This window comes from Electrophorus electricus, chromosome 24, assembly GCF_013358815.1.
Source record: "Electrophorus electricus isolate fEleEle1 chromosome 24, fEleEle1.pri, whole genome shotgun sequence".
Taxonomy (NCBI): Eukaryota; Metazoa; Chordata; class Actinopteri; order Gymnotiformes; family Gymnotidae; genus Electrophorus; species Electrophorus electricus.
Window position 1 is genome coordinate 3,852,501 of NC_049558.1, and position 26,259 is coordinate 3,878,759.

The window sequence follows — 26,259 nt, forward strand, 5'->3', positions numbered from 1 at the left end:
GCGAGGGAGGCGCTCTGATTTATTCCTCTCTTCTCGTTTCTCTCTCCTCCTCTGTCTCTCTCTGGCCACCGACAGGTCGGACAGACCAGACTCCTTAATTCCCTTTTCTTATTCCCTTAATCTGTCATCTTTATCAGGCAGGGGAAGTGGCGGGCGGCGCGCGGAGCCGCGGCCTCCGATCAATCTCCACATTACAGCTGACAGAATGGTGCTAATAACTTATTGATCCCCCTGTTTGCGGGCCTCGGCCAGGGCTGAAAGGCTGCCATTGATTGGCTACGGGGGGGAGAGAGACGCGAGGCGCTTCCGCCGGCCCGGAGGACACGACGCCACCTCCCTCCGCTGCCGCTCTCCCGCTGAGAGGGGGAGGAGAGGGAGCGGGAGGGGAGAAAAGTCCAGACAGAGACAAGGGAAGGCAAACAGAAAAGGGATGAGAGGCAAAGCTGCAACATGGCTGAACAGAAACAAACAAGAAAACGGACAATTAAGCAAAGGAGAATAGATTGGTAAGGAGACACACCGGATGTTTCACGGAGAAAAAACGCAAACACGGCTAACAATTCCTTGTCTGCCCAGCTAACTACAGTGCCCACACATGGCTTCAAGCATACCATACTGGTTTGTCCACATATAACTCCTGACACTAGGGAAGACTGCTCTACATGGTGATACATACAAATTCTGCTCCTCTGATCTCCACACACACACACACACACACACACGCGCACACACACACGCGCGCGCACGCGCACACACGCACGCACACACACGCACGCGCACACACACGCGCACACACGCGCACGCGCACACACACACACACGCACACACGCACGCACACAAATTCCATCAGGATTTAGAGAAAAATCTAAAACACCTTATACGCCTGTTAACAGTCTCTGGTCTGACCGCAAAGCCACGTTTAGGAGTCTACACAGGGAGCCAGACGAGCCACCGGCGCCCCTGCCCCCTCTCCCTCTCCCCCTCCCTCTCGCCCTCCCCCTGCCCTGGGGCCAGTGCAGCCGGCCGGCCGGGTGGGAGGGGTGGGGGGGCGCCTGGCCTCCGTCGCTGGCTGGCTGGGACTGACGCCTGGGTCGGCTCCCCTGTCTGTCCCTCAGATTTAATTAACGGCTCTCCCCAGCGCTGCGCGGTCCAGCGTGGCGGCCAAACCCCCCCCCAACCTCCCTCCGCCCACATCCCCTCCTGCCTCCGCCTGTCTCGTGCGACTCTGCCGCTGTCTGCTCTCCCCTGATACCACGCAGGACTCCACTCATTCATTTCTCCACCGATTTTCCAACTCCTCTTTTTCTTGTACCCCCCCCCCCCCCCCCCCCCGTCTTCCTGGCTCTATAACCACATACCCACGGCAGAAGTCAGACTTGAAAGGAAGTGAAAGAGACTGTGTGACGAAAAAAAAATAGAGCCAGTGGTGTCTCACAGTTTAACATGGAAAAATTCGCTTTGATCTGTTCAGTGTCAACATTTGTAGCTCCAACCTTTTCCTGAATGTGGCAAATTCAGCGTTTCACAGGCCTGAATGCTTATATGTGAGCACGCCCTGAAGGTGCAGAGGACTAGCCAATAGCAGCCAAGCTCTCTCACTGTCCTGCAGCCATATCTGTGGTGTGGGGTTTTGTCTTGTTTTTTGTCCACCACGCCCATGCACGGTACCTGTACCCTGTCGCCGCTGACATCAGCTCCTCTCCCAACGTCTCTGCCGTGACCTTGTCTGACCGTTGACCCGAAACAGGGGCAGAAGCTCTCTGATTAGGGCAGTCAGCGATCTCGACTTGTTCACAGACTTAAATCGCCCCCTTTCTGACAGATTTGGGTCCTCTGCCCCACCAAGGGCGGCTCGTTAAGAGTTAAGATGAGGAGCCATAGAGCTTGTCCTACGGAAAAGATATCTCACCCTTTCCAAACATTTCGGCCGAACTCCAGCTCGCTTTTGCAGCAGTTAGCCAGAGGCCAGAGAGACGCAAGGGCATGGATACTGATATTAGCTGGAGAATGGAGAGATGTAGGATTATGGGGACTGACTCAGATAATGTGAGACTTAATGTCTTTAATAGGAGTTTAAGTAGTATTGATCCCCATATGGCAATTCATGTAGAAACCAACGACCTGGATCCCATTCAGCTCTCAATAACAAGTTTGACATGTGCATGGCTCACCTCAACAACACAAACACACTACAACTTGAGTCCTTAAGCTGCTCAAGTGAAGAGTCATTTTTAAATGACTTTGAGCCTGTTCTGCATTCTTGGACATGTATTTCATGAAAATAATCAAATAAAAAGATACTGCTGGAAACCTGCAAATTCTTGTGCAATTCTGACATTTTAGCTTACTTGTCAATGAACTTGTACATACCACAAATCTACTTTTGTTGTTGTAACAGAGGGTTTAAAGAGTTTAGTGAGAAAATGAGGACAGGGCATTAAGTAATGAACTAAATAGGAACACAATCAGATAAAGAATTAGCTAACAATCAAGCAATTAATATTCTAACACTACAGTTTGAATCAATGCAAAAACTGTTACATTGAGAAAAGAGAAGGACAGAGAGAGAGAGAGAGAGAGAGAGAGAGAGAGAGAGAGAGCTAGGCTCTATAAGGCCTACAGAGTCTCAGCTCTGAGTGTATCCCACCTGAATGTGCAGATGCAAGGGTGATGTCAGAGCAGGGCTGGCCCTCAGGCATGCCGTGCTGGCGGGTGTGGTGCAGGTTGGAGATGATCGTCGAGAGGTCACTGTCACGACTACTGAGAAAGAGGAAGAGACCGAAAGAAAAAGACAAAGAGTGAGAGAGAGAGAGCAAGAGAGAGAGAAGGAGAGACATGGTGAGCACCACTGTGGAAATGTAATCTCACACTTTTTGCAAACATAACGCATCAGCTCGCTCACACACTAACCACAGCAACACAGAAAGGTGCCACGCAACACGCCTGCTCAGAGAGGAAGTGAAGCACGGGAGTGTCACACCCGGCCGTCTCTTACCACACAATCAGCCATAGGCCCTGAATTCCTAAAGCTGTATCGACGGGTCGCGACGCGGTAGAAAGAAAAAAGGAAAGAAAGAAAGTGACAGACCCTCACCTGATAAAGGACGCAAGACGGCGAACACCGGCGCACGCCAGCCGCTGAGGCGCCCGTGTCGGCAGATGACAGGCAAGCAGCGGAATGGTATCACAATAATCCCACAGCCGGCGACCTCAGACGCATGGCCGACACACACACACACACACACACACACACACACACACACACACACACACACACACACACACACACACACACACACACACACACACACACACACACACACACACACACACACACACCCGGAGCAATCGGAGCCTGTGCTGCAGGGTGACGAGGTTATCTACGAGATCTCACCTCGAGACAAAGCCCTCTGTGTTCTGCCCTCTCCCTGCTACCAAGTCCATTGTCTCCTGGATTAGCAGCGCATAATCAGCAATGACAGATTCCTGCATCAAGCAATTTTGAGCCTCATCCTGTCTCATCTTCAAACTTAAGATGTTCTAATCAACACATTCGGGGCTCCTAAGCAGGTTAGGGGCTTAAATGAAGTGATTACGGTTTTCAGCATCGTGCCGCTGAAATCGATGGGGGGGGGGGACGTGGTGAGCAGGGGATAAATAAGGGAAGACGCTCGCTGTCACTGCACAAAGACAAACTGCTAAGCTTTGAATGGAAAGCAGCATGAACATCTGTTGAACCACAACTTCGGCAATTACAGGAGTGGCCGCCATCCGACCTCAACACCTGCTTTCTAGAATTATCAAACTCGTCTGTTTGATATTCAAACTCATCTGCTTGATATTCTCACTAATAGGCATTTTAGACTAATATCTGGTTTTGCGCTAAATCTGTATGAATTTATGAATTTTATCAACAACCTACTGGTTTTTTTTTTTTTAACAAACCCAGTCTGGTCTGCACTACATGTCCATCCTTTTTCTCAGCCACCCATCCCCTCCATTAACTGCAGGCATTGCTAGATCCATTTGGGCCACCCACGCTCCTCTGGGGAGGGGCCAGGCATATGGTAGGAATGTACTTTACAGCAATCTGATTAAAGTCCTGATCTCCTTATGCAGCATAGGAGTGTGGAATACCCGATTAGAGTTCCGAGCGGCGTCAGGCAGCGCCCCCTCGTCCGCGGAGGCCGGGCCTGGGCCCACGCTCGGCGCGCGGGAGGTCCCGGCGGGGACGCTTTTTTAACGGGCTGTCGCCGGCTACGGCGGCTCGTCTCGCCTGCCACCGTTTTGCCATGGCAGGCCGGCGGCCCCGCGGTTTGTGGCAGCTGAAATGCCGGTTTTTACGGCACTCGGATTACAGGCTGCGCCTCGGTAATGTCAGCCTGTCACGCTTGCAGCCAGGCTACAGACAGTAAGGCACAGGCACAGGGATTTCTGCTCGCTCCCCCGAGCTGGCCTGACAATTCACTTGTCTTTCAGCCTGAGCTCAGAGCCTTGGCATTAGAGCCCACTGGTCATATCTGCCACACACAGAGGGCCAGGCCAGTTTCCCTCCGTGAGCAACAGCAATGGAAATTTCTGAAGCGTAAAGCAAATTACAGTCACAGTTCAAAAATACAAAGACACATTTGGGGATAATGATGATGACACTTTGGTTGTTGATAGCGTATTAGAATTGGGGCTTTTTTCCAAGATTATTGTGTATATATATTTTGGACTGTCTTCAATTGGCAGTAGTTCTACTTCAGTAGATTTAAAAAATACTCCACATTAACTCCACTAAAGCATTCTGTTCTTTTTGTTGTACACTCACTGATTAATGCAACCCTCCACAAACGCACAACATTGCGCTGTGTGTCACTAAGCAGTCCTCTCTTTTGTCAGTAGTTATATGTGGACAAACCGGTACGCCATGGACATCACTTCAGTCAGTTCAGAAATCAGAAATGTAAGCTGATTTCACAGATAACAGTGACCTTCAGATATACTTTTCCAGCCTGTAACATAAATGCTTTCACTTGAAAAGAAAATAATTGATCATCAGTGTGTGTTTGTAAAAACCTGATGTCTATCTGTAAAGCGTACTTGAGTCTGAGAAAGGCATATATAAATAATAATAATAATAATTGTCAGTTGCACTGTAATATTGTTTCAGTAGATCAAATTTGTAATCATCGATAAAGGCACTTCTTCTGCTTAAATATTTTTAGAGAATTAGGCATATTTCAGCATTCTGAATGTCCAGGGTAAAAAAGCAAGCTTTCATTCATGACTGGCACGTTCCCAAGACAACAAATCCAAGTCCTCAAAACATCTCCTCACTACCGCATCGAACACGGACAACATTCTGACTGCAAAAAACCTTGTACGAATACAAAAATACAAAAACTGTTTCATATAAATGAGAACATTGATGAGTACATACTTTACCCTCAACTCAGATCAATCTATTATTCAAATCTATTTTTGAAATATCAAGCATTCGGTTGGCTGCGAGTGTTTCAGCGTGGATGAAGCGATGACAATGCCCGATAAATGACTGACGTGTGCTGGGCTCTGACCAGATGAAGTCTACTGGGCTCCCCCAGCACCTGTGTTCAGCGGCGCACTAATCCAGCCACGGGATCTGTGCGGCTGCCCTCGCCCTACCAGCTTATTATCGGGTTACCTGGGTTGAGGCTCTGCTCTAAGCCCGCTAAGCAAGGACATTGTTAGGGAGGTAATTAGTGCACTTTTTCCCGGGCTGTTCCGGCGAAGCCAGCTAATGAGCCCTGCCCCCTCTCGGCTGGCGGTCAAGGTCATCATCTGTGTCAGGGCTCGAGCTAAGACCCAGCCGTCTGAGTCAGCTCTCCCGTGCAGACGTGTCCAGGCTGCGCCTGACGGCCCGGCTAAGGACGCAAGTGGCCGCTTGTGGCGAAGTGGAGACTATCAGCATAATCTGCCTTAAACCACTCAATACGTCTCTTCCCTACCTGCAGCGCAGTGACCCAGACATGAGGGCCAGGCACCCATGCGAATTCAGCACTCAGACTCACCCACTACCTCCACATTAGGTTCATAAACACAAGAGGAATCCAACGGAGTCACCAAATAAAGATGATTAGGTAACATTGTTGTGATGTATGGGATAGAAAGATTTATTGTTATCCAAAGGTTATCTACTCTTCGGGCAGCACGGTGGCTTGGTGGTTATTACAATTGCCTCTCAGTCTAGAGTTTGAGTCCCTGTCTGGGTGGAGTTTCCATGTACTCCCTGTGTGTGTGTGTGTGTGTGTGTGTGTGTGTGTGTGTGTGTCCAGTGATGGTTGGTGCTGTCCTGGGCTGAACCTCCTCCTCTTCTCCTGTACCTGCTGCAGTCTCCCAGGGGGCTGTGCTTTCTGATTGAGCGTATGCTGTGTGCAAATTTGCTGCTGCTTCTCATCGGTGTGTGAGTGATTGTAAAAGGTGATAAATGTCTCTAAAGTGTCTTAACCTCAACTGCCCTGTAATACTAATTTCATGTTTTCAGTGTTTTAGTAACCTGGGAAGGGCTTGAATCCTGGTAAGATATCCTAGATCATGGAGTCTCCAGAACTGGACACTGAACACCACTGAAATCCACAAAATTACAAATTCAAATGACATTTATGTTATGAAAATTAAGACACTCTTGACCTAACCTCTCTTCCTGTTCGTATTTGTTAATTAATGTGTTGATTGTGTCATTTAATGTCTTTTTTCTCTCTCTCGCTCCATCTTTTTTCATTATAAAGCAAGCTTGAGTCTGTGAAAGGTGCTATGTAAATTAAACGTATTATTATTATTATATTAAAAATCACAAAAGACAAGCAAATAAGTTTAACAAAAAATGAAAAGGGACAGCAGTTTCATAGTTAGTGGGTGGGGCATGGAGCTGTGGGCGGCACTTCCAGAGCCAGAGTGCTAAGTGCCAAACTGGTGACGCAATACTCCCATTCCTTGCTCGCCACCCTTCGGCATCCTGTATCAGACCTAATATGGCGACAGATGAATGTGCTAATTTTAGGCATAATTCTTGCAATATTTGCTGGACAGAAAAGTGGCATACTTGTGGATTCGTGCAAGTTACCATGAAAAGCCCAGAGCCATCAGAAATGATCAAATCACAGAGAAAAGAAAACCAAAATACCACAGAAAGCTGTCTAACATGTCGTCGCTGCCAAAATGATATGGTTTCTTGCATTAGCAGTGCCGTTACTAGTAGCAGAGATATTTCCTCACCACACCACTCGCATATATGCAGCTGCGCACCGCTCCCAGCTGTGCCTCACGTGTGGTGGAGGGTGGAGAGGGGTGGAGAGGGAGCTTTGAGGCTGGATGTGGGTAGAGCTGCAGCCCACCTGTGCAGAGCTTCGCCTGGCTTAGCGTGCCGCAGAGATTCAAACACCGCTGGCACGCCAGAGGGCCCTCCGACTGGCTGCACATGCAGCAAGAGGCTTGCAGGGGAGCAAGTGTTTTTGCCAGGGTGCCCCGGCAGAGAGCGAAGAGGGGCACTGCTGCTGCTGCGCGCCGTGCTTCCGAATGGGCACCCGGCTGTCCAGCTGCCGCCGTTCTCCGTGACGACCACAGACATGCACGCACGCACACACGCGCACGCACACATATACACACACACGCACGCATACACACACGCACGCATACACACACGCACGCACACAGCAGCACCCCACAGGAGATAGGATGGCGCAGGGAGGCTGCCGACTGCCTACGTACCAAAACGACAGGCTGGCAGCACAATTAGCGCAAGGGCGTTGGAGACAGCCACACGACAATGCCACGGTGCTCCTGAGACGCGCACCCAGCCATCGCAAAACGCGCTCTATATTTTCGAGTGAAAGTATTAGGTCTGCAGGAATAAAAGCAGGGCGAACAGAGAGCTTTGACATGCTGCATCCACTTCCTCTACCGCTCTTCAGACACGAGAAAAGATGTTGCTATTCCGCTCACATCCAGGAAGAACGGCAGCCTCCACAACAAGGGCCTCTATAAGCAAAGAAAAAACGTTCAGAAATGAGTATAAATAAAAGAGCGCCGCTCGTCCTTCTGGGCTTTCTTGTCGTCCCACCCTTAAAAAGCTGATGAGAGATCGATAAGCATGCCTGCCCCCGAGAAAAGGAAAAATCAAATCATATATAATTTTGCCATGCTGAGTGCTGCTATGCTTTGCAGTGTTAGATAATAAAGGATCCAGGTGGAGGTGATATCTCGCACGCTTGCGTGGACATTTAGTGAAATGCCCAGCTGAAGACATCAGCCTTGAGCGACTGTGACATTAATGACATTGATTACCTGTTTGGGTTGATGCAAAGGTAATCAAAGTGCTATCTGCAGTGTAAATAACAGATAGGCTCCATAAAGGCCTATTAGCGCTCTGTCCTAACTAGTTTCTCATGTGCTTGCAACATCCAAAGAGGATTTGTGACAACATTTCTTAATGTGCACTTACCAGGCACAAATGCGTCTACTCTTAATTAACAGGGAATACATATGTGATGAAAATGAACCCAGTGAGGTGACGGTATTGTATGGGTATGGGCACCGCTTGGCTAAACAGTGGGTGCTCAGTAATGTTGCTCAGCACTGGCTGGTGCCTCGTTACTTTTCTGTCAACAATAAGTGGACCCTGGGTAGAGCCCTGGACACCGGGAGAGCTCCAGAACAGCCATGACCACTAATTATGGTTCTGAGAAGAAGATCTTTCCAGGAATCCTACAGTGGCACTTCCCCTTCCCAGCAGTCTGTTGTTAAATTCTCCGAAATTACACAGAGAAATGCCTTCAAAAAACAAGGATGAAAGAACCGGGCGCATGACTGCATCTTCCGTGTTTAACATTTATAGCTACATCAGGGCAGAAAGACGAGTCGGTGTCATACGGCAGGAGGAGCAGGTAGGAGCTCCTTATTAAATGATAACTGGTCCTACTGACCTTGTGATGCTGAATGAAATGACAATGAAAGAAAAAACAAAAGTGTAATTTGTTTGGGTTGTGTTTGGTCTCTCTGTCACTACTTAGCCAGTAGAAGATACTCATCCACAATTAGACTATCAGTGACACCTGTACACAAACCCACTAAAACCTAATATAGATTTCCACCATGTGAAGAAGGTTGCAGACTGTGGAAATTCCAGTACTAGTATTCAGTCCTCATACATGGCCCACAAATAGCTCAGTAGTTCTAAAAACAGATGAATATCCAACATGGCAAATGCATTTGCCAGCATACATACCAGCATTCTAGAGGCTTGGCCACTGTTGCCTGAATCGGTTACGGTCCTCCCAGCTTGGCCTCCACGGACTGGCCGTCTGCTTAGAGTCAGATCCAGACAACCAGCGGAGGAGGTGGTGGTAGACCCAGCTGGTCAGACCCTTCTGATGCAGAGGGCAGAAGGGCCTGGCTTGCCCTGAAGAGCCCGGCACGAGAGAGGCCGTCCAGGCCGAGCGTAAGGGCACCGCATGTGCCCGGACAGGTGCAGCCGAGGTCTACGGCGCCTGGACCTGCCTCCCTCCTCCCTGACAATGCGCTAATCCACTTAGGGTCCACTGCTTGGAAATAATGTAACTGCCAGAATAAAAGGAAATTCAAACGGAAACACTGAAGGCCTGACGGCCCACCTCACCCGGAACGCTGTGACGGTTGTGTCAGAGAGCGGTGCACCCAAGCTGTAGCACATGAGAGGAGGACTGTTTTTACAAGGTGACTTTCTGACGTCTTTGAGATGACTTCTATCCAGGTGTTCTGTCTTATGTAATCCATGTTGGTTAGTCAGTAATTACCCAGACAACTAGTCAGCACTTCTCAGTCAGCCCTGGTGTTGAGCGCTTGGGTCGGCTCGAGGAAATGACCAGTATGAGGTCAAACAGGACTGACCGACACCAGGATGTTACTGTGAGGGTGATCTGGATGTTATTTGAGCTGACTGTGCCAATACTGGCCACAGTGCACTTGTGCTGCTGTATTTTTTGACATCGGACCCGGTCTGTTTTGGATTTCAGAGCGCAGACAACAAACTCTAAGTTTCCAGTTCAGGTGTTCTGCGCATCCCAGGCAGGGATTGTGGGATTGCAGATCTCATGGTGGCGTGAGAGAGCATCACTGGGTGTCCGTGGAGCTCCTGTGCCTTTTTCCACTCCACGCCATGTTTAAACTGCGCACGTGTGAATCTGCAAGCACCCACTGCTCTCTGTCCCCACACACTGTTCAGGAGGACCTAAACGCTAATTGCTTGTAAAGCTTCCAGCCTTTAACATTAAGCTGGTTGTATGACAGAGGGAGTCGTAAAGATGACATGGTGTGAAGCCCTTCATCTCATGGCTTATTGACATCCACCAGCGTTCACAGACCTCTGTGTAACCTGCAGCTTAGTGCAATACACTGTGGACAGTCATTCTGGTATATTTCATTGCATAAGTTCGATATGGTCAGATGGTAAACAGAGACAAACCGCTGACAGTAGGCACACTTTCAGATCAAAAACAGTGTAGCATTGATATACTCTGGCTGTACGAATAAGATTCCATGTATACTGTCACCCAACACAACTACCACAATAACCCCAATTGTGTGTTGATGGGGCGTAAATACACTCACACATAAAACGAATTCTCCATTTTTCACCCATTGACTAAATCCAATTTGTTAAGACCCCTCCGCAACTCACTTACGAAGCCCTTGTTCAATGGAAATCGAATTGCGCAGATTGAACATCCCATTATCCATTTGGGTCAGCCCGTCGTCTGAGTGAAGTGGGGCCGAAGGTGAGGAGGCCCGGAACGGGGGTGGGGGGGCGTAAGGAGGCTCCTCGCAGTCCGCCGCTGTTATAGGGGTAAAAGCACTCCATATTCTTCCTAAGTGTTCTTTAAATTCATTAGCATCTTCAGGCACTGGGGGAAGAAGTGCTGAGGGGGCGGGGCCTCTTTAACGAGGTTAGACAGACCCCGTAATGCGTTACTGCTCCTCGGCATTGCCCACGGACACGCTGGAGCTCGCTAATGGGGAGAGGCACAGCAGAGAGGGTGACCAACAAAGCTCACATCCAGGGTTAGAGTCCTGGGGCCCCTTAGCTGGACGCAGGCAGGTACTACATCGCATTCCTTGGTGCTGCGTTTTACACGCCTTAGGGATTATCAACCATATCAATCGTCCATTCCAAACTGTTCCCATTTCAAAACGTCTGACAGGAACAGCCTGTCACGCGAGCAGGCTTGCTCTGCATCTCAGCACGCTGCGTTTCTCGTCGTCGGCTGACCCTGAGATGACCCCTGCGCTTTGGCAGGGGCTGCACACTTCAATGCGTGCGCGTGTGCTTCGATGTTTATCCCCAACTTTGAATGACATCCCCACAGAGCATACGAGAACAGCTTCACACGGCAGGCATGAACCCCTCACAGTCCCCAACTATTTCCCCCCTCTACTGCGCGCGGAAAAACAACATTTCACCTTCAGCGCAGGAAAAAAAAAACAAAAAAACAAAAAAAACACCCCTGCGTTCCTGGCTTTAAACGCTAAGCCATGTTCCTGGAGGATTCAACAAATACAGCACGTGCTAAAGACAGAAACGACTCAATAAGCCTGTTGAACTGCAACTGTGCATTTGAAAAGTGTAGCTGTCAGAAACGCTGGACAAATTCCAGGACGACTGTGAGATTTTCAACAAGAGGAAAAGCTGTTAATGAGAGAGAGAAGGAAAGAGAACTTGTTTCTTCTCTAGCTCGCATGATTACAAAAGCAGAGGCTTCCTGGAGAGCTAACTAGCCCCACAACACCTTCAAAAAGCACTCAGGCTGCAACAACCGCTAACTAACTAGCAACTGACGCTTCATACCAAACGGCGAGCGAAGATCCACGCAGAAGCACAGCAAATGCACGCTAGAATCAATAATCGGCCAGGGATGGACAACACCACTGGCCTTGAACGCCACACTTCGGCAGTTAAAGCGATTTCAATAATGGAAGGTCCGAGCCAGGTCCGGCGTGAGTTCGGCAGGATATGGGGTTGGGAACGGTTCCCCAGTCTCACCTGCCATGGCTCATGTCTGCTGGCTGGCCATCACCTGTAATGTGCTTGGGCAGACTGAAATGGCCAACAGGAAAGCAGAGCTCTTAAATTACCGTGCCTTCCTCAAGCTCGCGTGGAAGAGAAACCAACTACTCATGGAAATTTAATGAGCACAGAAACGCTTAATTTCCCTGCCCCTGATTAGAGGGGCTGATGGGATGCTAAATGAACACTGGGTTTGGATGTGGAGTTTAGGCAATACTGCACCACGGCCAGATCTTTAATTCTACAAAGTGGATGTTTTGCATTTTAACTTGACTTATGGAGTTAACATCTAAAGTTATGAATGTCTATAAAGGTTTAGCTTTAGTTTTGGAGGAAGTGGCTAAGTTTAGCTCATAATGATAATGACAAAAGTTCAAAAATGATAAGAAATGTGCTAGTGAATATTTTTTTTTACTTTAATGCAACCATTAAGATCTGGACCTGAAAGTCTTTGGTTTTAAACAGACAAGAGTTGTGACATGATAAAACAGAAGAGCTGTGAGTGTGGTGGTTTGCTAGCTGGAGTTTTCAGGACTGTGCTATCTGGGCAGCTGTCTCACTGCTATACTCACATCACCCCCACTCCTCAAACAGGAGGTGAGAAGTCCACGTGGCTATTTTCGTGTACAGTCTACATGCTCATGCAAATTATTTATTTAAAGTCCCCAAATGCCCTGCGCTTATGTCTGTGCAGGTATGTAGGTGTGGAATTCAGGTCTCTCTCTGTGTGTGTGTGTGTGTGTGTGTGTGTGTGTGTGTGTGTGTGTGTGTGTGTGTGTGTGTGTGTGTGTGTGTGTGTTTGTGTGTGTGTGTATATATATAAAAGAGAGAGACTGTAGGCCACAGGGTAACCAGCCTCCTCTTGAACAATCCTCCGATATGCGTGTGGTGAGCAGGATTGAGCTGACCCTTCACTGCAGGCCCAGTGTGGCAGAGCTGACCCTTCAACTGAAGGCTGGTTGTGGCAGAGCTGACCCTTCACTGCAGGCCCTGTGTAACAGTGCTGACCCTTCACTGAAAGCTAGTTGTGGTAGAGCTGACCATTCACTGTAGGCGCAGTATGACGGAGCTGACCGTTCACTGCAGGCCCAGTATGACCGAGCTGACCATTCACTGCACCCCAGTGTGACAGAGCTGACCCTTCACTGAAGGCTGGTTGTGGCGGAGCTGACCGTTCACTGCAGCCCCAGTATGACAGAGCTGACCGTTCACTGCAGGCCCAGTGTGACAGAGCTGACCCTTCACTGCAGGTTGGTTGTGGCAGAGCTGGCCTGCCATTCTCATCCACCCAGCCGAGTCTCTTTCCACCAAACACGACAGCAGTGGACAAAGCCCACACACAGCTGCTCGTGCGGGGGCTCACGGCCACGGAGGCAAAGGCGGGAGGTGGTGTGCGCGATGGTACTTACCTCTTTCTCATCATAGTGTAGTGCAGCTCCTCCTCCTGCTTGATGTCGGCATGGTCCAGGCTGACCCTCTCGCTGCCCTCGCTGTCGTCGCTGCTGAAAACGGAGGCCAGCTCTTTCTTGGGAACGCGGCTAGGCGGCAGCGGGATGGTGCGCTTCTCGGCCAGACGCCCACGGTTCTACCGGAGAGCAGAGGAGAAATGCGCACACTGTGAGACTGATGACCCACACAGGAGCCACGAGCCCAGGTAGGCACCAGCGGGCGCAGAGGGCGCGGGGGGGCGCTGCTCTTATTCAGGCCCGAGCCCAAACCAGCCCGCCGCGAGAGTTAAAGGCCACGTTGCTAAAATTCAGCAGTTGCAGAATGCACTGAAGTCTGGACGAAACTCAAAGAAACCATCGCTGAAGTCTCAACAAAACCACAACGGATGTGAAGTCAGAGAGAGCCTGGGACAAATAAGCATGCAGAGGGAAAGAAAAGTATCGATCGCAGTTTGGGAATGGAAAGGAGGGGCGAGGGAGAGAGAGCGCTTCCCGGTTCCCTCTCTTCCGTTCTTCCGTCTCCCAGCCTCACACATCTGAAGAGGTGGCGGGATAAAGAAGAGCCGTGGCCCCGGGGGCTTACTGGGTGAAGCGAGGTGACCTTTAATGTGACCTGAAGGAGGGAGTGCAGATTACTGCCCCTCCGTGTCTATCCCTGTGTGAAGGGGTTGGGTGGGGGTGGGTTAGAATGTATGTATGGACATGCTTTTGAAATTCCCTGCTCCAACTGAAAAGTCAGTCCGTGCGTGCGTGCGTGCGTGCGTGCGCCTGTGTGCCTGAGTGCATGCGAGCATGCCTGTGTCTCGGCTCTGTCAAACTCTGCTGAGCCCTGCAGCTATCCTTACTTCCACATGCCAGGACAACGGCGCACGCACACACATGCACACGCACGCACACACACACACACACACACACACACACACACACACACACACACACACACACACACACACACACACACACACACACACACACACACACACGTGCGGCATCCCACAAGGACAGCGATGTGAGTGGCAGGCCAGGGCAGGGGGTGGGGAGACTAGCCAAAAGGCAAACAGGTGCAGGCCCTCTGGACTCTCTCGAGTGGCGTACATTAAAAGACGGGAAGGAAAAAAGGGGAAGATGAAAACATCCCTGAGGATGAGCAGCCTGCATAGTTCTACACATTTTTCCTGTGTGCGAGCCCCCTCCACTCCCCCTCGCCGAGAAAGCAGATTTGCCTCAGTTCTCGGAGACCGGGATCTGCAAAAGCGCTGGAGGACGGGTTGGAGTTGGTGCAGCGTTCCGAGCAGCTTTAGGAACGCGAGTCCTGCCTCCACCTTTGCCTGTAGCCAATGACTTTTCTGACTGGGAGAAAGCTCCAGAAAATGTGTGCGACCTATGCTGACCCGCACGCACACCTCCGCCCAAGAGCACCTCCACCCGAGCACGCACGTCGCATCGTGTCGCATCCAATGTAGGGAGGGAGTGTGTGTGTGTGTGTGTGTGTGTGTGTGTGTGTGTGTGCGCGCGCGCGCCAGCTGTTAATGGCTCCACGTCAGAGTCATGTTAGCTAGAAGCGTAGCACTCTGTGACAAACACGTAGGAGCCCAGGATCGTACCCGCACCCCTCAATGCTCCAGAGGCCCCTGGCAAGTCCCCTCCCTCACCCTCAGCTACCCCCTCGCCCTGCGCCTCCACGCCGTGGAAAGCCCCCCTCCCCTCCCCTCCCCTCCCCTCTCAACCCCTAGCATCTCCTCCACACGACTGACGCAGAGACAGGGGTGGCTGCATGCTGTTTCCGGCAACACTTCCGCATAGCGTAGGGTGTTCCAAAACAAAAACACTGGGTTAAATCGTATACACACACACACACACCCACATACACACACACACACCTGCATGGTCAGGCGACTCGGAGGAATGGAAAATGTACCCAGTTTCCTGTAAGCACTTCTATGAACGAGGCAGCCCACGTTAAACGTCTACCTTGAAGTGAAGGGAGCTAAATTTACACCGTCCACTGAGTCAAGGAACAAACATCCACGCGCACGCAGCAAGACGCGTCCGACTGAGTTTCTGTCCTGCAGCGGCTGTCCTCAGCTTGAGGAAGCTAATCTAGAAAAGTTCATCTTTCCTCAACGTGAAGTTGGCTCCAGAGACAGGCTGGGAAAAGCGCCGTCTTCCCGAAAACTGTCATGGGAAACTTTATGCAAACTGTCAGAGGAAACTTTATGTAAACTAGGTGGTAAGGTGCCTGTAAACAGCAGGGTTTTTAATTGAGAAAGGACATCTCTGCAACAATGCATGCACATGCATCAATAATGTGGCCGAAACTCTATATAGGCTACTGGTTGGTGCATGTTTAACGAAGAAAAAAACCCCCCCACGAATTCTCCCCAAAATGTGTATTACTTAAAAATGTGTATTATTTTATGTTGCATTAGCAGTGAAGAGCCACAAACACAATATCAATAACTAGTGTGGGTTGCAGCTGGAAGGCTGGCCTGTCCTAAAAGAATAAACAGATAATCAGCTTCCCTTCAACACATGAAAACGTAGTAGAAAAACATGCTAAACGGTGGCATGTGTCTTTCTTTTCAGATCCCGCCGTGACGACGTGCCTTCCAGCAAGGAAGGTCAACGTCTCTCTTCAGCCGTTTGGAGTTTATTTCGCTCAGACTAAAAAATGAGGATATTATGGAAAAGCCAATGGACGTGATTTTCTAGGCGCAGTATTTCCCGAAAGGTGCACTGCCCTGATGCTGGGGGACTGTGTGTACGCTCTCCCTCCCTCCCTCCCTCTCTCACACTCACACTCACACACACACACACTCCCTCGCTCTAACTCTCACGCACACACACACACACATCGCAGTAGCAGCCCGTGACATTCCTGCAGCTGTGGCGCGCTTGCACACACCCCCCCCCTCCGCTCCATACCCCCCAACCCAGTGCTCTCCCCGAGGGAAGAATGCCTAATGAGTCACGCGTCTGTCTGCCGTAACCTCCGCTTGTGTGTGTGTGCGTGTGTGTGTGCGTGTGCGTGCGTGCGTGTGTGCGTGTGTGCGCGCCGTAACGTCGCTGTGTGCGAGTGCGGAGGCGGGATGGCGGGCAGACTCGGTGCGAGCTGTAGGGGGAGGAGAGGGGAGGGAGGAGTGGGGATGGGGGAGGTGAGGGGGGTGAGGGGAGGTGGGAGCAGGAGGAAGGACTGTGGCGGGCTGGCGGCAGTTCCTGGACCTAGTTTAGCTTCAACCACTGGAACATTGCAGAGAGAGGGAGAGCGAGCCGAAACTTTGTGCGTAAGCTACGTGGGAGCGTCTCCCTCCCCCCTCTGCCAGAACTCCCATTTCTCACTCGAAGCTGTCACATGAACTTAAAACACGTCACACATTAACAACTAGAATATTTTAAGACCAACAACATGAAAAACCACACATGTGCACAACAAATGGTTCTTTCTAAACTTTTTTTTTTTTTTTTACACTGCTGTGATTAAAAATAATAATGAAGAAAGTGCTAAACACAAAGGTAACCACTTCAGTCACAAGAAAGCCAGCTAGGAAGTAGAGTGATAGAGCAGGCTTTTGACATAGCCTTCAGAAAAACAGGAACACACCGTGGGAGTGTATCCCCCACCCAACACACACACACACACACACACGGGCCCACGCGCTGAGTGGCCTGTTTCGGCCCAGTGGAGCGCTTCCCCGTGCTGTGAGGTGGCAGTGCAGCCATGCATGCGAACCGCCCTCTGCCTGTGTTTGGATAGCCCTGCCGTGACAGCCATGGAAGCGCTCAATGGACAGGTAACGACTCCACCACAACAGGGAGGAGGCGTGGGACACAGAGAGAGAGAGAGAGAGAGAGAGAGAGAGAGAGAGAGAGAGAGAGAGGAAAAGGGGGGAGGAGGATGGAGCCAGGAAGCATTTCAATTAAAACAGAATAATGCCAAGCGAGGCTAGCAGTACAACCCGAACCTTAAACTGGCATATAGCGATCTCCAGGCCCTCAGCACTGTGCGCTACACCGGAAGCTGAAGAGCTGGCAGGAGAATTAGCACTGATGTCTCTAAACACCTACAGTTGGGAAGAGCACTTCAATATTTTGCCTCAGTCAGGTTGTAATGTTGCAAAAGAAAAATCAGGCATCTTTCCCACTACCACCCACACAGATAATCCATTCAGGTCTGAATCACACACAAACACACACACAGAATCTCCCCTACCTATTCGCATTAGCGTGCACTGTCATTTTTGACCCATCAGAGCATCTACTGGGGACTATTTTCACGCTGTCTGACTGATATCATAACACAGGGGAACGCTGTAGTGAGAAGGTGCACGGAAGCGGCTATGACACTGCAGCGTGCGGGCGAGGTGGTAGGAGGAGCGGCCGGTGCCGAGTTCCACCCGCGCCCGCCGCCTACACGCACCCCCCCCCCACCCCCACCCGGCTCCCAGACGCCTTCATTCACAAACGCAACAGACTGCAGGCCAGACTCGCTCGTCGCCCACCCGGGGAGGGATCCTGCCGTTGCCATAGCAGCATAGCCTGGGCTCCGTGTGGGGGATACCGGCGCTGCCGTTCGAACGTGCGGACGGCGCATGCACACACGCACGGGCGCACGCACGTTCGCTCTAGCCCCCCGCGGTGAAGGAGCTGTTGTAAGACCGACTGGCGTCGGGCGCCCGTACCCCATCCACGCGGCTCCGCTTTTCCGAGCCGGAGCGGAGAGCGAGCGAGCCCAGATTAAGCGGACAAAGCTCCGCCCGATGCCCCATTCCTCCTGCAGAAACAAAGCCGTCATTTGCCCCCGCGCACTGGGCCGCTGCAGGGTTTTAGATGCGCTATAAACCCTCGTAACACCGCAGCCAACACACTCCGGTGTAAGTGAATGTAAACCGATGGCGCTTTTTCAGGGCAGTTATAGGCAAACACTGCGATATATTCCGTGTGGAGGTCTCAGATGTCTGCGATGCTCCGTAGCAGGTCGTACTGTTTAATGTTCATGTCTCCTCCATAACATGACCTATTCAGGGTACGAAGGCTCTCACCTCCAGTTGGACATGATCACTCTACCATGAAGTTGCAGGCACAATACTCGAGCAAACTTCAAAACACTTTATAATTCTTAGCCTGTAATGGAGGTTCTTGTCAGTGCTTGCTTACAGCTACAGAATTAACACATAATTAACTCCAAAATCCTATTTCAGAGGGAATGATGAAGAAAACAAACTAACTACCCCTCTTCCAGTCAGCCTTATCCCCAACCCCCAGGAAGACAACTTTTTTTTCGACCCAGGATGCAGTGGGGGGGAAAGCCCTGATTCGAAGAGATATTTATGAGCCGGAGGAGAGTGTAATTTCCTGCCGGCCTCCGCTAGTTCCGCTGAAAAAACAGAGCGGAGGAAGCACATTTCTCCTGGGAGACAACAGCCAGCGCAGCTCGCCGGCTCGGCTCTTAAAGGGACCCGGACGCCAAGCTTCTTTCAGGCCACACGGAAATGCAGACGACCTGGAGGAAGCTACAGCGAGAGCCTAACTGCCATGTCACCTCTCAACAACGAATTTTGAAAGGGACCACGTTCACTTTCTGTCTGTGTGACAGCTATAGTTTACCGCTCTCTGTCTGAGCAGTTAACAGTTGTTCACTAAAGCTGATAGAAATGCCTAAAAACGTAGTGACCGTCAATTAACACGTGTGTTGTCTTGAGGCAGATTATTAGGCTGGATTCGATCACGTCAGAAGAACAGAGAGCATGAATCACCAGTGGAGCGTCTTGGATAAAAACAATATCAGATTTTTGCTGTAATGTAATGGGAGGAGGGCTGCAACTGGTATTAATGGTGCATTTAGAAGTAAACTTGGATTAAAATGTGCATACACATAATTAAACAAATACAGATTGAAGGGAGCACAAGAAATCCAAAGGTTAGTTTTATGGGAACGAAAACACATTGTTGCCTTGCTGTAGTTCTCTAGGCTCTTAAACTCTGCAGTCTTTCAGTAGATGCCAAAGTGCTGTGCATTTGAATATTTTAAGTATATTCTGAAATGTGGTGGTGAAAATTGATTCTACTGAAAATGAAGAACCAAAAAAAAAAAAAAAAAAACCTAGATGCTGTATTCAGTCAGGGTTGCGGGGGGGGGGGGGTTATGGTGGCGAAGCTGCAAAGACAAGCATTTGAAAGTGTGAGTGTACGTAGACTACGACTGAAGTGTGGCTGTATTCCTGAATATTTTTTTTTCCCTGTTTCCGTACGTCTAAGTTTAATATGCGGCTGTTTTGTATGTGAGAATATTTGTATCATAAGCAGGTCCGCATATGAAGTCGCGCGAGGGATCTCGAGCCAAGAGAGCGTTTGTGTGTGTGCGCATTCGCTGGGAGTGTGTCTTGTTATCTCACAGAGAGCGGCCGTGTGTGTGCGCCGTGCCCTTAAGGGGGAAGCGCGGGGGGGGGGGGGTGTTGCGTAGCGGAGACGGGCGAGGCGAGTTCGGCAGCCTGCCCTCCGTGTCCACACGTCTCCCTCGCTCAGACCGGCGTCACGCTTACGGGAAAAAGGAGTGGCGCGCGGGGAGGGGGGGGGGGACAGACGCTCTTAGGGCCATGCACATCTCCACATCTCCACGGCAAACACGCCGCAGAGCCTACGCGCACGACCTCACTGCGAGAGACTCGAAAGCACTGCATTTGTTTTCGAGAGACAAAAAAAAAACCCAAAAGGGTTGCTTTATAAGATACATTCCACGCCAAAACATTCAACAACATTCAACTCAAATTCAAATGTTGTTTCCAGAGCTCCTCCTTTCTGAGCAAAAAAAAAAAAAAAAAAATGCTGCTTACAATTAACCGAACGTGACAGTATTAGTTTCTTTAGCTACATAATATGCTTAGTAGTGGGTTAAATAAAAATAAAAACAGCTTTCATAGTCCTCAATCTAAAGGCTGTGTCCCATCTTTACTATTCTGTTTTTGCCAGTGTTTGAAGTAAAAGCAACATACAAACTCTAGCAAACCACGCAAAACAAGCCAGGTCATCCCTTCTGAGTCACATGACACACTGCACCCTAAGCACAGTCACACCGCCAGGTTGGTCTTAGTATTAGACTACAGATTAACCAAGACTCTGGACATACCAAGACTAGACTAAAACTAGATTAGACTAGTCCAGCGCTCCCTGTTTTCAGCGCAGGTTTAATTTGCAATCGAAAGCTGTAGACAAGTTAGTGTAATTTACATGGTTTGTATGATTTAACACCATTGACCTGAACATTATTTGGATATAGGTGTATAAAAACACTGGCTATGATAGAGAGATTGATCAAACAGTGATCAGGCAAAAGCAATGATCAGACAGACTGCATCCAAAATCAGTATCTATGAGCCACCAATAACTTCAGGTAATATCCTGGCTCCACACAACTAAGCCATAGGTGTTTATCTCCAGTCCGGGCCACAGCGCTCCACCTGTATCACTAAAACACCTCCAGCTTATCTAAACCGCCTTTGCCTTGCACGCCGCACAGCCAGTAATCACTGGTAGCCACGCTCAGTAGCTCAGTAAGCCTCTTACAGCCTCCCTCCAGATTAACCGTTAGAGGCGACGACAGATGTGCCCGTTTCAGATAAAAACACAGCACCTGTGTGTGGACAGATTCAGCTGCCTTCCACCCAGGCAGTCTCCCGCATGCCCACACCCACACGTCCTGACACACCCTTTACTGAACACACATACACAAGCACGCCAACGCATGCATGTACAAAGCTGTCACCCCCACAGAAAGGCCCAGGGACAAGCAGACTTTTAAAGTGGCACAAAAATATTAGCAGATGAGAACAAAGAGATATGGTCACGGACTAGGAGCCAATAAGTCAGCCATTCACATTACTGATTAACTCTTAGATATGATTTACATCCATCTAATCACTACAGTACATTCATATCATGGAAATTAAATAAAAACTACATAAACGTCTTGTAGTGATGATGACTCCTTAGCTGCTTCTGCTGTGTTTTGTAGCAAAAACTTTATCTGAACTTTTTTCACCTCAGCAGATTTTAATAGTGACATTTTTGAAAAATTATTTTATCACAATCCCTTTACTGGAATGTTTAATTACAGAATGATGGAGCATCCTAATGGATTCCCATAAATGTTCATTTGAGAAATCATTATTTACATGGTTAGCTTACTAGCTTGTTAGCACTGAGAGTATTCCATCTGCAGTGGTATACATACTTTTACCTTGACCTAGCTTTCCTAACTAACAAGCTTAATTATTCAAGGACATAAAGTAACTGGAAAGTGTTAAGTTCTGGCTTTTACAAGACAATTTTATAATCAGGCTTCCACATGAATGCTAGTGGCCTACAGGAGGTACATTTCTGAAACAGACCCTCTAACACTTACCATGAAGCCATCACAGTTTAGTATATATTAAAACCCGGTTTTCATGTAAAAATGATAATGTGTCTTTGTTAGATGAAAGAATCTTGACTTCAGTTAGCAAATCTGAGTATAACAAATTCAAACCCACGATTCCAGATATTTCACCATCCTCTGCACCCAAAACCTAATTTACTCTTCAGGATGTAATACTGATAATGCTAATGACCATAAAGTCCCCCTGTGGATCCAGCCAGCACAGAACTGACATGTTCCGAACCCTAGACCCTCACCTGCTCCGTCGCTTTTACATACAAATCCATTTCTGTATAACTTTTCAAGGTGTGATAACCGTACTTCAGTTATTTCTATCAATTTAAAACGACTACTACACAGAGACCATTTTCACTAGAGTTGTTCGGTGCAAAGCCATATTTCATTCCAACAGCCACAAACATGAGCGGGATAGTTTGAAATATTACTGAGGAATGATAGCCTTACCACTGGTGATGAAATACGACAGCCAGGGCAGTCACAGATTGGAGGATGCACCTGTAAGATTCCTTTGGACATAAGTGTCTTCAGACTTTTCCCTGTAAAAATACAAAAGTGATTTTTTTTTTCTTCTGAATTTGTGAAATATACGGATATTTGGACTGCTTGTTGTTAGTCATATCTCAACACTAGAAAGGAGAAAAAAATAGATTAGGTATGAAGGGACATGTATGTATGTGGGATAATGTCCTCACATATATAGTACAAGGATTGTCTTTATAGCTTTATTGTACACTGAAAAGTACTTCTAACACACAGGTTCATTCTGATGTGCTGGCAACTCACAAAACTTTAATCTATGCCAATAAATATATAAGGGGTTAGCAATGTTTTTAAAATAAACTGTATTGCAAACAAACTAGTGAGAGCTTAGGTGCATGCCTCAGGGTCACTGCGTATTGGTCTGTGTATCCTTGGGACCCTGATGGGAACAACACACCTCTAACCCTACTCTTTAGCTTTTTAGAAGTGCCAGTTACCAGTTTTGTGCCCTATCTTAAGAGCCTTCATAATTACAGAAGTTCTCTAGCCAACGGACAAATATACACGTGAGGCTCAAACACTCGGCTAGGTGCGTTTGCATAACACAGACATCCAATTTCAAGTGTGAAACTATTTCGGTGCCTCCCCTCAGGTTCCTCTGCGCTTCGAGCATAACACGCGTGCATTCGTCAGGCTCGGCAGGTCAGGGCCGAGCAGAGCAAAAGTACTAAACCCAACCAGAGCTCTTCACATGTCCATTAAAGGGATCGCCAAAGATCTCCCCGTTCCCATGAAAGAGGTCGGTCGTCTTTTCTAGCAGCACCTTCGGTCATGCGTTTCAGTTCCGTGTGAATGACACGATGAGGGAGGCAGCTCTTAAAGCAGTAGTCTAAAGCCAAACCGCACTGCCTCCTGCAAAGAACAATGAACCGTTCAAATAAAGCTCACTAAAAAAAAAAAACCCCCAAAAAAACACTTTTAAGACAAGCTATACTGATCTTAACTAAGCGATCTTAAATACCAACTATTCACATCCCCAATGTTTACAAGATGCACAACTGATTGTGTGAAAACGTACCTAACTTACCTACTGTTTAACATCCTAACATGCAGCCGAGCCACAGGACTCGAGAGGACTTCTCAAACGTACCACCCCTCTACTTCACTTTAAATCAACTTTTAAAGAATCTACAGCTCCGTCTCAGGCAAGCGAATCCCCCAACATTAAGCCATCGCTCCAAACGGAGCGTGTGCCTTGATCCGACTCCAGTTAAATCTATGTCAGTCGCCAAATTACGCACAGACCTTCAGCTCACTCCAAATGTGCGAGTCCCGATGATCTCGAGGGTAACTGGGAGAGAAAGCTACAGCCAAGTGTGCCTAAGCGTGTGCTTTTCTCTTTTACTCAGATTTGAATAAACCCAGCAGTCTGGTTGATGTAATGCTGTGTAACCCTTTATTTAAAAAAAAAGTGGACTCGAAGAGAAGTGGACTCACAGACAAAACAACGTAACCAAACGTAGTGGCCACCACACTTCTTGTAAATGAAAGAGAATAAAATTTTCAGTCGTCTACCACACAGACGCATTAGATTTTGAAGAGGATTACATATCCTAGATTAATCGGACTTACCTTTGTGTCTTATGCTTCGCTTCCAGTCTTTTGCTGTCTCCCTTCCACTCACAAACTGAAACTCGTTCGGGGTGAGCCACTCGCCCCGGTATTTGATCGAGGGTCCTTTACTGCCTTGACACAGTTTGTTAATGTACAGCAATGCCTTGTTCTCTCCGCATTCCACTTCGATACATGGCTCCCCGTTGTCGAAAAACGGCTGAAAGTCGGGGATCGAAGAAAACCTCTCCAGCATTAAGTCGTCAGTGTGATGGTGAAGGTGTTGTTGGTGCAGCGCTGTGTCGTGCAGCCCCAAGTAAGCACGATGATGGGCGAAAATGTGGTCGTACGACGGTGGATGAGGGGTCACCACGGGGATAGCGGTGGCATTTAAAGGGGCCAGGTATTCGGGCTGGTTGAAGGCGGCTAATGCCATGTCTTCGCCATCGAGTCTCTCCTTTTTGATGGCAGGCATGTTATCAAAAGCGTCGCGCCGGTAACAAGTGATTAGCAGTTCGTCCGACCCAACTTGTGTATCCTCTTTTTGGAGTTGGCGAGCTCCAGACTTCGAGGCGCACCACTTTGTTTTACGCACGGCTCCCGCGTCGCCGTCTGACAGCCGAGCGCGTAAGTTCACCGACAGACTGCCATTCACCAGTTCACCGTTTCCAGCAGCCTCGCTCCTCGCCGGTCTCACTGCACTACTCGCATGACGGGTTCCGCTGCGCTCCAGCCCACCACATCTAATCGGACTCGCTCGAATAAGACCTGCCATCTTGGCGGCATATTAACGGTGAACATTGCTTAATGATAACTGATCCGGAATCGACTCGATAACGCACTTAGGTGTTTTCCTCCAATTACTACAGCACCGTGGTAACTTTCATTTAGGCTATGTATTTTCGCCGTTTATCGATAAATACTCAGGACTAAGTTTATACCTACCAACAAAGCTATCTTTTGTCCTTTGATAGAATAATATTCATAGAATAGTTCACATAATCATAACCTAAGGATTAAAATAAGATGGTAAAAGAGAACATTCTTATTTTGACAGGGATGAAGAACAATTGTCCTTCTACAGTCCCTTATTTTAACTATTTGCGTGTATCAAAATGTCTGGAGCTAATGGGACGTTTGCTTGCTTTTTTCTCTCTTTTAACCCTCCGTATACCGTAAAAGTCACGCTTTAGTTAGACCCAGACCAAACAAGATTTGCACTCTCCGCCGCTTCTCTAACTTGGCCCATTTAAACAACGGAGGTTGTGCGAGCGCGAAATAGCGAAGGGGGAACGCGACGGACGGCGTTGCCTAACAATTTCCAGCTACTTTGCAAATTTGAATGTCCCAAATTCTGAATGTCCCAAATTGTACCTGACTCTCCCTTTCAAAGTAAATACTATTTTTTCAGTTATAGTAACTACACCTTTTTTGCAGCCCAGGGTGGATGTTTATCAATAGATTATTACTACATAAATCAACTTGCCACAGTTGACTCTTAATAATAATTTTTCTCAGTTTAAAACATTAGGCTGAAGCAGATATTATACCAGTTCACAGTAGCTCTGAAATTGCAGTCCTCTTGTGTCTGCAAATAAAATGGACTATTCAGTCAACATATTACTTCCATTTGTATTCAGGCATTGTAGGCCTAATGTGAAACTGTCAGCATAACAAGTCAAGCAAAAAAAAAAAAAAAAATTACTAATCAAAATAACAACAACAAAAAAAATCCACTCACAGGATCATTTCATGTTCACTGTCAGTGGTAAGCAGTATCTCACACTAATTATTTTGGCTTTTGTTAGTTTTTTAAAAAATGTATGCAAAATGACTAATAGTTTGTGCTGCCATCTTCAGACACACCAGTAAACACTACAGCAATAGTCAGGTAGTAGTACAGCAGAAAGAAAATGTGTTAAGAATAACTATGTTAATGATAATAGAGACAATACACATACACTTGGCTAATAGATGTGCAACAATGTCACTATATTTCAAAATAAAGAGTAACTATTGCTTTCATACATAACCAGCGAAAGCTGCTACAGCTATTTTTATACTTTGCTATTGGCCCACTAACTTTAAATAGTTTACCCTTTTAACTGACAACTCCTGTAACCCATTCAGAATGTTAAAAGAAGAACTCAGACTATACTAATCTGCCACTGATGTGATTAAGACTCACCTAGTCATATTAGTAGTAGGTTAACATACGCAATAGTAAA

The 26,259-nt window shown here is 48.3% G+C and overlaps 1 protein-coding gene across 4 annotated transcripts in view; it reads right to left on the reverse strand.

Moving 5' to 3' along the window:
* Positions 1–25,200, reverse strand: part of samd11 (sterile alpha motif domain containing 11) — a 46,198-nt gene extending 20,998 nt beyond the window's left edge. For 2 of the 4 annotated variants that reach the window (XM_035522607.1, XM_035522604.1), the window contains exons 1-4: positions 24,053–25,200; positions 22,385–22,476; positions 13,471–13,646; positions 2,648–2,760 (exon numbers count right to left, since the gene is read on the reverse strand). In XM_035522607.1, coding sequence (XP_035378500.1) covers positions 2,648–2,760; positions 13,471–13,646; positions 22,385–22,476; positions 24,053–24,806 — 1,135 coding nt within the window. In that variant the 5' untranslated portion in view covers positions 24,807–25,200. Of the gene's footprint in view, positions 1–2,647; positions 2,761–13,470; positions 13,647–22,384; positions 22,477–23,498; positions 23,565–24,052 lie in introns of those variants that run through there. The other 2 variants (XM_035522606.1, XM_035522608.1) reach the window with 2 other exon arrangements.
* Positions 25,201–26,259: the final 1,059 nt, after the last annotated feature.